Here is a 16,719-nt window from a genome sequence, read left to right as displayed (position 1 = left end):
AAATTCCACATTTAAAGTCAAGTTGAAGGAGAATAAACAGCTAGAGGAGTGGGAAGAAAACCTGAGCACATGGTGTCATGAAAGCCCTAAGTAAATATTCATATTGGAGATTAAGAGAAGTAACAAAAAGTCATAGGACAGCAAGTCAAAGCCAATGAAAAAAAGAAATTAAAAAAAAGGAAAGAACATAGAGTAGACTGTGACCTCACTATATTTAAGAATTGTAGATCGGATAATATAACTTTCTTCTATTATTTAATTACAATAGCTGCAAAAGTGCTTTTGCATTGTAAAAACCATGCAAATGGGCTGAGTACAGGAATGACCACTAAACCAGCTATTCCTAACTAATTGATAGGAATACTCCATGTAGAATTACATAAAGACACAATAAGAGATCCATAGCTGGGTAAATGGTGTTAATGACAACAAGAAGACTTTTTAAGATGCCTTTTTGAGTTCTTAGAAATTCCCTTGAGAAATAGGTTAAAGTGAGTCTTCTAGAGCATAACAACATGTTCATTGGAATTGCCTTATAATATTATAACGATATGGGTTTTTATGCTTTTTTGAGTTTTTTAAGTTGATTACCTATAATAACTTTTACTAAAAAGTCATGAATTAAAGGAATTAATTTACCTACAAGAAAATAAACACACTTGGTTATTGCTCTTGATATGCATTTAATTTGAATTTATAATTTAGCATCAACATGAATTGCAATAAATGGATCCTCAGCAGAGTTACTAATAGAAAAATAAGCATAGCCATCATTGCCAACATAGATTTTAATTCCTGTGCAATTGCAATTAATTTTATCTCCAGAAATGATATCACAATATGTGCCACCAGGAAGACCAGTTTGCAAAGTTGAAAATAATGACCTGTAAAATAAAATTTAAAATTCAACTTAAATTCAACACAGTTAGATGCAAGAATACCAAGTATGTCTGAAATGAACAAACAGATTAACTTTGTGCTGTGGAACCCTAAGCACTCGAGGTAAGAAGACCATCCAAACACAAAGACTGCTCTAGTGGATGTGAATAGCTTTCTCAGGACCAACAATAATCTTACTCAAGACCTAGCAATTCACTAGTCAGTAGTGAATATCACTCACCTCCCCACAAAAAGTTGAAGTACAGCAGTGAATTTTTGCAGAAATCACCACCTTGTAGTAAAAATAAATATTTTAAATTTGTTCTAATCTGAACTTATGAAAATACTGATTATTTTTAAAATTATAAATGGAATTATTTCTTTAAAAATCTCTTTTGTTGTTTTTATTTTTGTTTTGGGAGGCCAAAGAAATCTTGGGCTGCAGGTAATAGTGACCTAGCATTTCTGTGAAGAAGTACCTAGTTTGGAACTTAAAGTTATCTCAAACAAATTTGTTTTGGTTTCCCATCCACAAAAGAAAGAAATTAAAGTAGCCATGAACACTTTTGGCAAAAAAAGATATACTTGAGATATTTATTTATTGGCCAGTAAAATATAACTTAAGCTAGAATGAGCTAAGCATAAGTGATAGTTGGCATTGGACTTAGACATTTCAACTGTTAGCAAAGAGTCCTGGGACTCGTTCTACTAGAGGCAGAGAATACAAGCATCACAAATGGAATTCCAGTAATGAGATGTGTCTGAATTAAAACACAAAAATCTCCTGAAGCAAATCAATAACTATAAGATACACACTCTTTATGCATACGCTTTAAAAACTTTATTTGTAAGAGAGAGACAGAAAGGTAAAGAGAATATCTAAAGAATCAGATGAAGTAGTTTAGAAAAACTGCAAGGAAAAAATTTCAGTATTGAGGAAGTATTTTCCCATGATTAAAAACAGGACTACAGGACATGTTCTTTTAGTGATGTCACAACCCTTATATTAACTACTTTGTGTATGGGGAGAGGGTGTAAGCATATGTATGCATATTATATATTCACACATGATATTGTGAGGGTGCACATAAAGAGTTCTACTTTCAACACATAGCCCTTATAAACATCAGAAAACAAAAGAATAAGCCATCGTCATTTTTCTTCTACCCTTTTCTAATTTCTACGTTTTCTTAATCCACTGACTAAAGGATTTTCCAGGTATTAAAAAAGTAAATGAGCAGGAAGGGAAAGGAATAAACCCAAAACATGCTAGTATGAAATATAATTTTTACTTAATATCTACTTACCAGTCATCATTGTTAAAGACAATGAATCCTCTGTTTCCTCTTCCAAAAGCCACTTGGTTGCTACCATTATCCCACCAGTTTGTAAAAGGCTGGCCATCAACTACATTACGGAAAATAACCATGTTCCTAAAAACACAATATCATAAAATGCTGATATGCTAAAGCTTTAACAGTTTAAGATAAAATGTTAAGAAAAGTTTACTATGAGAGGATATCTCTAAATAAATATTCCCACCTTATTTGACGCCATCGATGTTCACAGACCCAGTCATTGCTGCAAGTAGTGTCTGGATTAATAGTAACTTCTTTAATTACTCCATTATCATTTGGTGGCCCAACCCAATCATTAATATCCTTAATTAGGAAAGAAAAAACAACAGATTTTTTTTAACATACATGTATTTCCCTATTTCTTCTTCATCATACCCAATCCATCCTACCAGCTGTGTCTCTGCAGTATCTTTAATTAGAATCCAATGCCTTCAGTGTTTTTACGGTGCTTTACTCAGTCCTCATCATCTTTCTGGCCATCTGATTCTATAGCACCATATTTTCAAAAAGAGTAACAAATTTTTATCCTCTAATTTTCTTTCCAAGGGACTACAACAATGGCTTCTTAATATCACCGCAAGCAGTACCATGTTATGGACATGGCAAGGTTATTAGTGTCAGAAACACCAGGATGAAAATATAGGCTCCATTAGTACAGTCAATATATGTAACTTCTCTGTGCTCAGTTTTCTCATGTGTAAAATGAAGATTTTGTTTGGTTGTTAAAATTTGGTGTGTGAAAATGTCTTGAACATGATAATTGCCTAATAAATATTAGTTTCTTTTATACTTTCTTTGGGATAAATATACTAATTGACACATTGTAATATTCATTACTGAATTGGCTGTATTTTTAATATTATTTTTTCTTTTTTATTGTTATTTGACTTTATCAATATACAATATAGTTAATTTTCATGTCCCTTTACCAATTCCTCCTTTTCCTCCCTCCCTCTCCCCGCTCCCCACCATCAACATCATATCTGTTCATTTGTCTTAACAAGTTCAAGGAATCATTATAATTGTTGTGTCTTCTTCTCCCTGCCCTCCATTAATTTGTATATTTATGTATTTATTTTTATTAGCTTCTACAAATAAGTGAGGACTTGTGGTATTTCTCTTTCTGTGCCTGGTTTATTTCACTTAATATAATTTTCTCTAAGTCCATCCATGTTGTTGCAAATGGCAGTATTTCTTTTTCTCATATAGCAGAGTAGTATTCCATCATGTAGATATACCACATTTTCCATATCCATTCACCCGATGATGGACATTAGGGCTGGTTCCAGCTCTTGGCTATTGTATATAGTGCTGCAATAAACATGGAGGTACATGCAATTAACATGATGATTTCCATTACTCTGGGTATATACCCACCAGTGGAATAGCAGAGTCATATGGCATATCTATTTGTAATTGTTTGAGGAACCTCCATACCATTTTCCATAAAGGCTGCACCATTTTGCAGTCCGACCAGCAGTGCAGGAGGGTTTCTTTTTCTCTGCATCCTTGTCAGCATTGATCAGTCTCAGTCTTGTGGATTTTAGCCATCCTAACTGGAGTGAGATGGTATCTCAAAGTGGTCTTGATTTGCATCTCTTGAATGCTGAGTGATTTTGGACATTTTTTCATGTGTCCATCAGCCCTTCATATACCTTCCTTTGAGAAATGCCTATTCAGCTCTGTTGCCCACTTTTTAATTGGGTGACTTGTTTTTTTGCTGTTAAATTGTTTGAGTTCCTTGCATATTCTGGTTATTAATCTTTTGTCAGATGTATATTTTGCAAATATTTTATCCCATTCAGTTGTTTGTCTTTTTACTCTGCTAATTGTTTCTTTTGCTGCAGAAGCTTTCTAGTTTGATATAGTTTCATTCTCCTAAATATGAATGTCTGATTTTCCCAGCACCATTTACTAAAGAGACAGTCTCTTCCCCAGCAGGTAGTTTTGGTACCTTTGTCAAAGAACAGATGGCTGTAGGTGCATGGTTTGATTTCTGGATTCTCTATTCTTTTTTATTGATCCATGTGTCTATTTTTATGCCAGTACCATAGCTTTGTAGTATAGTTTAAAGTTGACGAGTATCATGCCTACAGCTTTATTTTTATTTATTTATTTTTTTGCTCAAGATTGCTTTGGCTATTTTTTGTCTTTTGTTCTTCCATATGAATGTTAGGATAGTCTTTTCCAATTCTGAGAAAAATGTCATTGGAATTTTGATGGGGATTGAATTGAATCTGTAGATCACTTTGGGTAGTATGGACACTCACAATGTTAATTCTTCCAATTCAAGAGCATGGGATATGTTCCCATCCTCTTGTGTCCTCTTTAATTTCAACAGTGATAATTCGCAGTTAATTTCACAGTTCTAGTTGTAGAGATTTTTCACATCCTTGTTTAAATTTATTCCTAGGTATTTTATTTTTTTGGTGGCTATTATAAATGGACTAGCTTCTTGATTTCTTTTTATGCCAGTTCAATGTAAAGATATTAATTTTTTAAAAAATGTAAAGTCTAGGAGAGTTATATGTCTATCTTAAAATCCTGTCACATGATTAATAGTGGACAAAACAAAGAGATTTTAGCCTGCAGCACTCTTGAGAAAATGGAAATGTTCCAGGAAAATGGTTAATGGAAATAGTCCATAACTCCTGGCATCTGAAATAAAACCAATTACCAGAAATTGTAAGTTGCCTCAACATAAAGAGACACTGTCTAAATATTAAAGTTGTTTAACAATAGAGTTAGTATCTGTACAAAGTAGTGGGCTTCTCAAATTAAAAGAAGTCTAGAAAAAAAAACTAGAGAGATACTTGTCTAACTCATAGGGAGAGAAATTTCTGCATTAGGTATGAAGTTTCTGTATGATGTGACTTTTGAAACCTTCAGTTTAAAAAGAAAACCTTTCACTAGCTTTCAAAATATCCTCCTAATCTTATTTCTCAGTTCGTTTCTGAAACTGCTAGTCAGAACAATGCTTTTATCATATTCCTAAATATTTTTTTCATTCTTACCTTTTCTGGAATAGTCTGCAAATTCCTGTTCCCTAACACATATAATTTCCTTCCTCTTATAAGACACTTTCCCTATTTAACCTCAGTTCAACTGAGTAATTTTTTTGCATTAGATAGAGCTTCCTTTAAAAAAAGTATTTTGCAAACCTTTATAATTCTCTAAATATGGGCACCGACTGTTTTAAGTTCCTTACAAGTGTTAGCATGTGTAATCCTCCTATCAATCCTATGAGATAAGTACTTATGAGAAGTACCTATTTTAATCCCTGTATCTTGCTCTTGTTTTTAAGTATTTTTTCTTGTGAGAGGAATATTTGTAAAATTTCTGAAAGTACTTGCATAATCTTTGGCAACAGTGAACATGAATCTTACTTTAATATAGTCTGCATTACTAAAATCAGAGTCCTCCATCAAGTATATTCCTAATAGTCATTTGACGAATAAAATGTGAGATGAAGACAAAATTGCCTTGTTGTCCTTGAAAAATAAATATTTTTAATAACTCCAAAACTTACACTTCCATCCTGAAAATATCTTGGCCAACGGTAGCTTGACATTACTCGTGTAAATCCATAGGGATGAGCAAGCATAAATCCAACTGCCATTTTATACAGTCTGAAAGTTACAAAATGATATTATCATAGAAAAACACAATATTCGTACCATCCTTAAAAGGTAGGTAAAATAAAAACGTGGAGAACTCTGTTCCTACCGAGCATCCCAGAATGTAAGAATCGATGCTCCTCCAGCTCCATGTCCACGTTGATTGTCATGGTTATCTACAAAGACAAGTGCTCTATCAGAAGGCACAAAACTCCAAGCTTCTCCCCAGTTTCTGTTTAAAAAACAGTTATATATACATATATGAATTCTTTTACAATAGCTTTAGAGCAACCTAAATCTGCATCTCTTTCTATATAGCATCCTCAGATAACATTCATTCTCTAATTAAATTCTTATTCTGTAGGATTGTTAAATACCTATAAGTATATATATATATATGTATATATACATTATCTACAAACATATTTCATGTTTGTATATATGTATGGATTACTTGTATTCCATTCATGTTGCAGCAGTAAGATTTTTGGTATAAAAAAGATGCTTTTAGATGTTTCATTAGATTATAATTTAGGTGGACTTAAGAAAAGTCAATATCCATATCAAATTACACAGAATGGCAAACTGGGTTATAATAAGGGTCCAATATTTTGTTGTTGTAATATAAATATTTTAATATTTCAAATGATATAATACATGTAAATTTCACAGTATTGCAACATTAGAGGTAGTTTATAAATGGTAGGATCATTCTAATAAAAACCTGGCTTTAAGAGATTGTATGCAAACACTAGGCAAATCTACTACAGTTATTTCATACATAGATTAAAGTCTCTAGGTGATATTTTGGGTTACTGTATATTCTTCCTGTGACTGATATTCTAATAATAAAGATGATCATTGGGGTTTTTGAAACTACAACACAACATAAATAACGAACTCCTTGACAGTTGTTTAAATACGAAGATTCTAAGAAGATAACTCATATTGGTGTAATATGACTAATAGTTCTGTGAAATAATTCGAAGGACAAATCATATTTTACTTACTTTAAGTAAGCCATCTTCTCTCCACTCCACTTGCGAATAACTGTGCCTAGTTTTGTGCCATACTTGAACTCGGTCACACGGCCATTTCCAAGGTACTCATTGCTTTTAAATGGTTCACTGCCCAGATCAATTATCTAGTGGAAATATAGGAAAAACTATCATTTTACATTAGAACTGTAAAGTGTTTTAACCAGGATAGTAATATTATGTAGAAAATAGCTTTAAACTATTTGTTATTCAAAATGCTCAGAATGATTTTCCTTATACCAAAATTCTTATTTTATTTATAAAACATATGCTACAATATTTAAAGAAACATTATGTCAATGAGATCTGTTATCCTGTGAGAATGCTGACCTAATTTAGTGTTGCACATAAATGATAATAACATTACTCAGTTCTTCATATATATGAACTCAATCAATTCTCTAAAGAAAAGAAAAACAAAGCCATTATCCTTAACTCTTTTCTTCACATAAAAAAACTATTGCACTAAGTTCAGACTGGCTCGAGACAACAACTACATGATTCTCTCTGTTCCATAATGGTCTCTCGGGAGATGGTAGTTCACTGCAAACAGTGACGTTTTGCAACCTAAATAAATGCTCTGCACTTCCCCACAAAGTACTGCGATAAAGAATTACATGTGCTTTTTCCAAATAAAAGGAGATTAAATAACACAGCTCTATATAAATGACTCATCCATTAAGTTTAGATTTGATTAAATATGCATCACAGAAATTTCATATTTAATTAAATCTGCCATTTATTTTCTAATATGCAAAATAATATTATTTTATATGCACATATATGCATCAATGTACCTCTTGGTAAATGAAAGGTTTACTTCCTTCAGGGAACCAATTTGTGTTTAGATTATTCAGTTTATCCAAAATTGCCTTTATGTCTCCAGGCCACATGTGCTTGGCAGCATCAAGTCTGAACCCAGCTACACCAATGCCGATGAGTCGGTTCATGTATTCAGCAATCTTTGAACGCACGTACTCTTTCTCCAGTGCAAGATCAAGAAGACTAACCAGACGACAATCTCTAACCTGTTGAGGTAAAAATTTTATAATTGATTCATAACACATCATCTTTCACCTGAGAGTCCACATAATCATTCATTCATTTACATGTTTGTCAATAGATATTTCTATAGTGCTTTCTTTGCATTGGGTACTGGGAGTACTGACATTCTCTTATGGTCCTATCTTTGAACTATTTTCTGATACAAAAACAGGGAGTGTAGGAAATAAAGGAGATGAGCTTTTTAATTGGTTGGGGGGGAATTTTTAAATATTGATCTTAGTGTCTTATTTGCAAGCAGTTAAAACTGGTATGCTATTTTACTATGAAATTTAAAGTATCATTTAAAATGAAGTTGAACAAGTTACATGTCTATAATTAAAGGTGTAGGTAGCTCTTTGCTCAGATTACAGATTAGTACCTAAAAAAATATTACCTGGTAAGCATCATTATAGCTCTCAATTCCTCCACTTCCAGTTTTACATTTACCATCATTAAAATCCCAAGCAGAATATGGGACTTCTGGAAACTCTCTGTTTCCAGCATTGAAGTAACTTCCGCAAGTACTGCTTGTTCCTGAACCCGCACCACTACCACACATATGATTAATCACAGCATCCACATAAATACGGACCTGAAAAGCAAAGTTTTTACTTCAGTTTGACTTATAGAGAGGTAGAAATCTAAGGCATTATTGATTAAAGTTTACAACATGTTAATAAAACTGTAGAATATTTCTTTTCTATTTAACAACTTATTTTTTCTGTTAAGACCAGAAGTCAAGTGTGAAAGGAAACTAATGTGAACCGAAGACCTACATCCATTCCAGCCAATTGGTCAAATATTTACATAAGTTAAAAATTGAGAGAACCAGAAATTATCATAACTATGAAGAAATGCAGATATCCATTTTTGGGTGGGATGTAAGAATCAGTGAAACAAGAGATATTATTGTTTTTTTGAAATTTCAGTGGGTCACCAGGAGAAAGATACAGTTAGCCTCTACTCTGTACCTCCATATGAAGAGAGGCAGATAGATAACAATCTCTCATGGTGCTTCTCTTTAAAGAGAGAAAATAGGTATTTATCATCAAAAAAATGTATAGGGAGATGACCCAGGAATTACTGGTTGAGATATGTCTCCTAAAAATGAAGGCTAATATTATAATTGAATTTTTCACTTCCTAACCAGAAAAGGGTTTCCAGAAAACATGCAGAGTTAAAATGGTTAAAAGCTGATGTTTTGCTTTATAAGTCAATTCTGCTTTTAATTTTAACTTATCTCTTCTTTAGTAGACACATGCCACATACACAAAGATCTGCTAAAGTTGAACTTTAGGCAACAGTTAATTTTGAGTTATAGCTAAAACAGGAAGTAAAATTAAAAATTTTTAAATACGGAAAAATTTCTTCTCAAGAGGAGCAAGAGACAGAAGAGTGAAATTATTGTACTATATAGTATTTTGAAAGGAAACTTGAGTTCACTTACACCAACATTGTTACATCTAGTCACCATGTCTTTGAATTCATCTTCATTTCCAGATCTTGTGCACAATTTATAGCTAATTGGTTGGTATCTTTCCCACCAAGGTCTAAAAGGGCTGGTTACTACAATATTTTCATTGGGTGGTGAGACCTACAAATAAAGAACTCTCAATAAGTATCAGATTATGGCTTACTGTATATCACTGGATACTCTAGAAACTAACCAATAACCTAAAATCATTTTGGAATATTTGTATATGTGCAGCTACATTTCTTTACAACTACCAATATGAATAGGACATTGAAGATGTTCAGCTGAAGAAAGAGTATATCAGAAACAAAATGTAAAGTTGCCAGCAATACCAAATTGCTTCTTCCTGGAAAACTGTTTCACTCAGGGTAAAAATGATACTTATCAGAATGCCATTTATTATAAGCACAGTAAACTCTGCAATTTCTATGATGAACAACACCCACCTGAACCCCTCCATATCCATTGGGAGCTAAGTATCGTTCACATTCCAGAGCAATATCAACCCAGCGCCACTCAAACAGATGGACCATAGATGTCCTCCCAGCTTCAGTATGTGGGGAATACTGAGCCCAGCAGAACCCAATGGCTGAAAGCAACAGAAGGATCTTCATTTTGCTTTGAAGTTGCCAGTGTTCTTTCTAGCAAACTATTTATATTCCTGTAAGAAGCACATTTTACAAAGTAAATGTCAACATGAATAAATATTTAGAGTACAAACTGTTTATTGATAATCTGAAAAGGATTATCAATAATGATGTTAATTCAGAAGCTAAGGAACACCCATAAAATCTACCATAAAATAATCTATATGAACTTTAAAAATTTAATGTTACTTCTTAGAGAGGTAATAGTAACCTTTTCAAAGCCGTGGCAGTATATACACATAAATAGAAGCCATTCGTATTCATGTATTATTTAATTATTTATTTTTTATACTTCCTTCAGTTTGGTTATTAAAATTTTATTTATATTTATTTTTGTGTGGTACACTGGGTTGATTTTGTACATGCAAATACTGCAAATGATTGATTCACTAAGGGAAGATAGCATGGTTTTGTACCTGCTAGTCCACCACTTCTCCTCTCTGTAACCCCCTTGTTTCCTGGCCGCTGGCCTTTAACAACCATTATTTTACCCTCTGTTTCTATGAGATCGACTTTGTTTCTTTTTCTTTTCTTCTTTTAAAAATTTTACATATGAGTGAGATCATGTGGTATTTGTCTTCCTGTTCCTAGCTTACTTCACTTAACATGATGGTTTCCAGTTCCATAAATATTGCTGCAAATGATAGAATATTATTCCTTTTCATAGCTGAATAGTAGTCCACTATGTATACATACCACAGGTTTTTTTGTTTGTTTGTTTGTTTGTTTTATCCATTCATGCATTTATGGTGATTTAGGTTGATTCCATCTCTTGGCCGGTGTAAATAACATTGCAATGAACATGGGAGTACAGGTATCTTTTTGATATATTGATTTCATTTTCATTTGGTTTCATATACCCTGTAGTGAGGTAGCTGTTTCATAACGTAGATCTATTTTTAGTTCTTTGAGGAATCCCCATACTGTTTTCCACAATGACTGTACCAATTTACATTCCCACCAACAATGTAAAAGGGCTCCCTTTTCTCTGCATCTTCTCCAGCATTTGTAATTTTCTGTCTTGTTGATAATAGCTATTCTAACTGGGGTCAGATGATATCTCCTTGTGGTTTTAATTTGCATTTCCCTGATGATTAGTGACTTTTCAGCATTTTGTCATGTGCTTGTTGTACATTTGTAAGTCTTCTTTTGACCAATGTCTATTCAGGTCCTTTTTTAAATTGGGTTATTGTTGTTTCCTTTGTTGAGTTGTTTGAGTGACTTACATATTCTGTATATTAGCACCTTGTGTGATGTGCAGTTTGCAAACACTTCCTCCCATTCTCTCTGTTGTCACTTCAATTTGTTGATAGTGCTCTTTGCTGTGCAGAGCTTTTCAGTTTGATGTAGATTCATTTGTGTAATTTTGCTTTAGATGCCTGTGCCTTTGTAGTCTTACTCAAAAAAGCACTGCTCACTCCCCATTTTGTGTAGCATTTCCCCATGCTTTCTTCTAGTATTTTCATAGTTTAAGCTCTTAAATTTAGGTCTTTAATCCATTTTGAGTTGATTTTTGTGTATGGTGAGAAGTAAGGGTCTATGTTCAGTTTTCTGCATGTGGATATCATTTGCCCAGCACCATTTGTTGATAAAGCTGTCCTTTCCCCACTGTACATTTTTGGCACCTTTGTCAAAAATCAGTTGGTTGTCAGTGAATGTGTTTGTTCCATAGGTTCTGGTATGTTACGTTTTCATTTTCATTTGTCTTTAGGAATTCTTAAATTTCCTTTCTGATTTCTTCTTTGACTCATTTGTTGTTGAGGAGCATGCTGTTTAATTTCCATGTCTTTGTATGGTTCCTTGTGTCCCTTTTGTTGTTGATATATAGTTATATTCCAGAGTGGTGACATAGGCTAGTTGATATGATTTTAATTTTAAAAAATTTGTTGAGACTTGTTTTGTAATGTAACATGTGGTCTATTCTAAAGAATATTCCATGTGCTGCTGAGAAAAATGTGTATTCTTCAGCTGTTATTATATATATATATATGTCCATTAGGTCCAATTGGCCTACAGTAGAGATTAATTCTGAGGTTTCCTGGTTAATTTTCTGTCTGGATGATCTGTCCTTTGCTGAAAGTGGAGTGTTACAGTTGCCAAGTATAATTGTGTTGGAATCTACTTCTCCTATTAGGTCTAATAGTAATTACTTTATCTAACTGGGTACTACAGAGTTGGGTTCATATATATTTAAAATTAATGCATCCTCGTGTTGAATTGATCTCTTTATCATCATATAATGACCTTCCTTATCTTTTTTTTACTTTCCTTGGCTTGAAGTCTATTTTATCTAATGTAAGTATGGCTACTCTTGATCTTTTTTTCCCCTTTGCATATAGTATCTTTTTCCATCCCTTCACTTTCAGTCACTGTGTGTCTTCATAGGTGAAGTTAGTTTCTCGTAGGCAGCATATTGTTGGTTCTTGTTTTATAACACATTGAGCCACTCTGTGTCTTCAATTGGAACATTTAATCCATGTGCATTTAGAGTTATTATTGATAGGTAGGGACTTGTTACTGCCATTTGGTTCTTTTTTTCTGGTTGTTTTGTTGACCCTTTTTTACCTTTTTTCTGATCTTACAGAGTTCCTTTCTGGTTCAGTGATTTTTTCTAGCAATGCATTTTGGTTTATTGCTATTTATTTTTAATTTGTCTCTTAGAAGTTTTTGTGTTATGATTACTGGCAGGCTTACAAAAAACATGTTACAGTTATAGCAGATTATTTTACACTAATCACAACTTCACTTTGATATCTAAGAAGAAACAGAAAACTAAAGCCAGCTCTATGCTTTGGTGTCATTCCCCCCCCACACACTTTTTGACATTTTGTTATTTCACAATACATCTTTTAATATTTCCTATCTCTTAAATGATTGTTGAATATGATATCATCTCGTTAAGTTTGACTTTTAGTCTTCATATTAAGGATATAAGCAGTTTATTCACCACCCTTATGACGTTGGAGTATTCTGAGGTTGTCTGTATACTTACTTTACTAGTGAGTTATATATCTTCAAGAGTTTTCTTGCTGCTCCTGAGTGTTGTCTTCTTTCATATTAAATAACTCCTTTTAGCATTTCTTGTAAGGCAAATCTTGTGTGGATGGATTCCCTTTGCTTTTCTTTATCTGAGAAAGACTTTATTTCTCCTTCAAATATGAGGGAGATGCAAATGATAGAAATCATTCTGATTCTGGATTATTTTCCAAATATCATTTAATTTTCTATCTCTGTTTTCTTGTGACTCCCTCATGTATTATTCAGTTAGGACTAGATCTTATTGTTTCTGATGTCCTTCACTAATAGAAGGAAAATAACACTTAGAGCCAACTGAATTCACAATCAAAATATTTCTTTAACTGTATATTGGCAAACATTTGTAATGTTTCCATTTCAAAAAGAAATGGGATATTCAATTCATTTCTGATATCCACTCCGAACTCAAATTCTCAGTTATTTATATTTCTGCCTTAAGATTTAACAAACTATTTGGAATTTACAAGCCCATAAATTGGAGAAACAGACACTTTACCCCTCCATCAAATATTGTGCTTAATACAGCAGTTATCACAGTAGGGTTTGTGGTAGTGGTGATATTTGCTTCCTCTTCATAAATAAATATTTCTTGTACCTGATAAAACACTAAATAAATGAATTCACATAGCTTTTCCTTTGTAATATAAGTGAAAACCTATAAAAGTGTATGCTCTTTCATAGTTGGGAAAAACTTCATCAATCCATTCAGTAAACATTAAGCGAGTGTCTTTTTTTTGCTCAATACTGTGGATGATATTCTGGAGACAATGATAAACAAGATAGACAGGTTCCGGTGCTCAGAAAGCCTACATCCTAGTGGATGAATAAGAAAATACATGAGTAAATAGCAAAAAATGCCTACATCAAAAAAATAGAAAATTTTCAAATGAACAGATTAACAATGCACTTCAAGGACCTAGGAAAAGCAAAAACAAACTAAACCCGAAATAAGTAGATGAAAAGAAATAGTAAAAATCAGAACAGATGTAAATGCAATTGAGATTTAAAATACAATACAAAACATCAAATGAAAAGCTGGTTCTTTGATCAGATAAACAAAATGGATGAACCATTAGCCAGACTAACCAAGAAAAATGATCCAAATAAATAAAATCAGAAATTCAAATGTAGACATTACAACAGATAGCACTGAAAGAAAAGGATCATCAGAGACTAGTATGAACAACTACATGCCAATAAATATGAAAACCAAGAAGAAATACAAAACCTAAATAAACCAATAACAAATAATGAGATAAAATTAGTAATGAAACATCTCCCAACAAATAAAAGCCCAGGACCACATGGCTTTATCAAACATTTAAAGAAGAACTAATACTAATACTACTTAAAGTATTTCAGAAAATTGGAGTGGATGCAATTCTTCCAAATTCATGTTATGAGGCCAGTATTACCCTAATACCAAAACCAGGCAAGGATACAACAAAAAAAGAAAACTATAGACCAATATCCTTAATGTTCACAGATGCAAAAATCCTCTAAAATACTAGCAAACTGAATCCAGCAGCACACCAAAAGTATAATACAGCATACTTAGACGGGATTTATCCCAGGGATGCAAGGGCAGTTCAACATACTAAAATTAATAAATATAACACATTGCATCAATATAATGAAAGAAATAAGCCATATGATAATCTTGATAGATACAGAAATATCATTTGATAAAACCCAACATCCCTTCATGATAAAGATGCTCAACAAATTAGCTACAGAAGAAAAGTATCTTAAAACAATAAAAATACAAACCCAAAGTTAACACCATATGAGTGGGGAAAAAATGAAGGCTTTACCTCTAAGGAATGGAAGAAGACAAGGATGCCACCACTTATATTCAGCATAGTACTAGAAGTCCTTGCCAGAGCAATTAAGCAAAAGAAAGAAATAAAAGGCATCTAAATTTGTTCCCTATCTTTTTTTTTTTCGTTCTTTTTTTGTGACCGGTAAGGGGATCAATCCTCCTGCGCTCAGCCAGTGAGCACACCGGCCATCCCAATATGGGATCCGAACCCGTGGTGGGAGCGCTGCTGCACTCCCAGCGCTGCACTCTCCCGAGTGAGCCATGGGGTCGGCCCAAAGGCATCTAAATTTGAAAGAAGGAACTCAAGTTATCCCTGTTTAAAGATAGCATGATTTTATATAGAGAGAAGCCTAACAACTCCAAAAATCTTTGAGACCTGATAAACAAATTCAGTAATGTTCAGGATAGAAAACCAACATCAAAAATCAGTAGCATTTCTATACATTAATAATGCCCTAGCAGGAAAAGAAATCAATAAAGCTATTCCATTTACAATAGCAACAACAACAAAAACCTTGGAATAAATTAAACCAAGGAGGTGAAAGATCTCTATAATGAATAGTATAAAACACTGAATAAAAATATTAAAGAAGACACATGAAAAATGGAAAGACATTCCATGCTCATGGACTGTAAAAGTCAATATTATCAAAATGACCATATTACCCAAAGTGATCTACAGAGTCTATGCAATCCCCATCAAACTATCAATAACATATTTCAAAGAAATAGAAAAAACAATTGAAACAGCATATAGAACAACAACAGACTCCAAATAGCCAGAGCAATCCTGAAAAAAAGAACAAAGTAGGGGGTATTACACTCTCTGACTTTAAAATATACTACAAAGTGATAGTAATCAAAACAACATAGTACTGGCACAAAAAGATACATCAACCAATGGAACAGAATGAATTCAGAAACAAATTTACATACCTACAGCCAACTGATTTTTGACATTGAGGAAAGGGCAGTCTCTTCAATAAATTGTGCTGGCAAAATGCGGGATCCATATGCAGAAGAATAGAAATAGTCTATAGGCAGAAGAATAAAACTAGATCTAGACCTCCAACTCTCACCATATACCAAAATTAACTCAAAAACGGACTAAAGGCTTAAAGGTAAGACCTGAAACTATAAAAATTTTGGAAGAAAACACAGGGTAAACACTTATGGACTGGGCAAATACTTTGTAAATAATACTATAGAAGCACAGGGAATAAAAGCAAAAATTAACAAATGGGAATATGTCAAATTAAAAATCTTCTGCACAGCAAAGGAATCAATCAACAGAGCACAAAGACAATCTGTGGAATGGGAGAAAATATTTGCAAACTATGGACCTGACAAGGGATTAATATCCAGAATATACAAAGAACTCAAACAACTCAATAGTAAAAAAACAATCTGATTTTTAAAATGGGCAAAGGAACTGATTAGACATTTTTCTAAAGAAGACCTGCAAATGGCCAACAGGCATATGAAAAAATGCTCAACATCACTAATCATCAGAGAAATGTAAATCAAAACTACAAAGAAATGTCATCTCACCCCGGTGAGACTCACTATTATCAAAAAGACAGAGAATAACCCATGCTGGCAAGGATGCAGAGAAAGGGGTAATCTTATACATTGTTGGTAGGAATGTAAATTAGTACAGCTACTATGGAAAACAGGGTAGAGGTTTCTCAAACTACCACAGATAGAACTACCATATGATCCAGCAATCCCACTACTGAATATATGTTCCAAAAAAATGGAAATCAAAAAGTCGAATAGAACACCTGCACTTCCATGTTTATTAT

At 33.1% G+C, this 16,719-nt stretch overlaps 1 protein-coding gene across 1 annotated transcript; it reads right to left on the bottom strand.

Annotated features, from left to right (window-relative positions):
• Positions 1-694: 694 nt before the first annotated feature.
• Positions 695-10,044, bottom strand: LOC134383382 (pancreatic alpha-amylase). Its single transcript, XM_063104350.1, has 10 exons — positions 9,856-10,044; positions 9,383-9,529; positions 8,330-8,527; positions 7,689-7,919; positions 6,865-6,998; positions 5,964-6,086; positions 5,767-5,866; positions 2,422-2,540; positions 2,187-2,312; positions 695-884 (listed from the first exon to the last, which is right to left on the bottom strand). Exons 1-10 carry the CDS (start codon positions 10,021-10,023, stop codon positions 695-697), a joined length of 1,536 nt encoding a protein of 511 aa, XP_062960420.1. The 5' UTR covers positions 10,024-10,044.
• Positions 10,045-16,719: the final 6,675 nt, after the last annotated feature.

Source organism: Cynocephalus volans, chromosome 8 (assembly GCF_027409185.1).
Source record: "Cynocephalus volans isolate mCynVol1 chromosome 8, mCynVol1.pri, whole genome shotgun sequence".
Classification (NCBI taxonomy): domain Eukaryota; kingdom Metazoa; phylum Chordata; class Mammalia; order Dermoptera; family Cynocephalidae; genus Cynocephalus; species Cynocephalus volans.
This window is presented reverse-complemented; position numbering and strand designations above follow the sequence as displayed.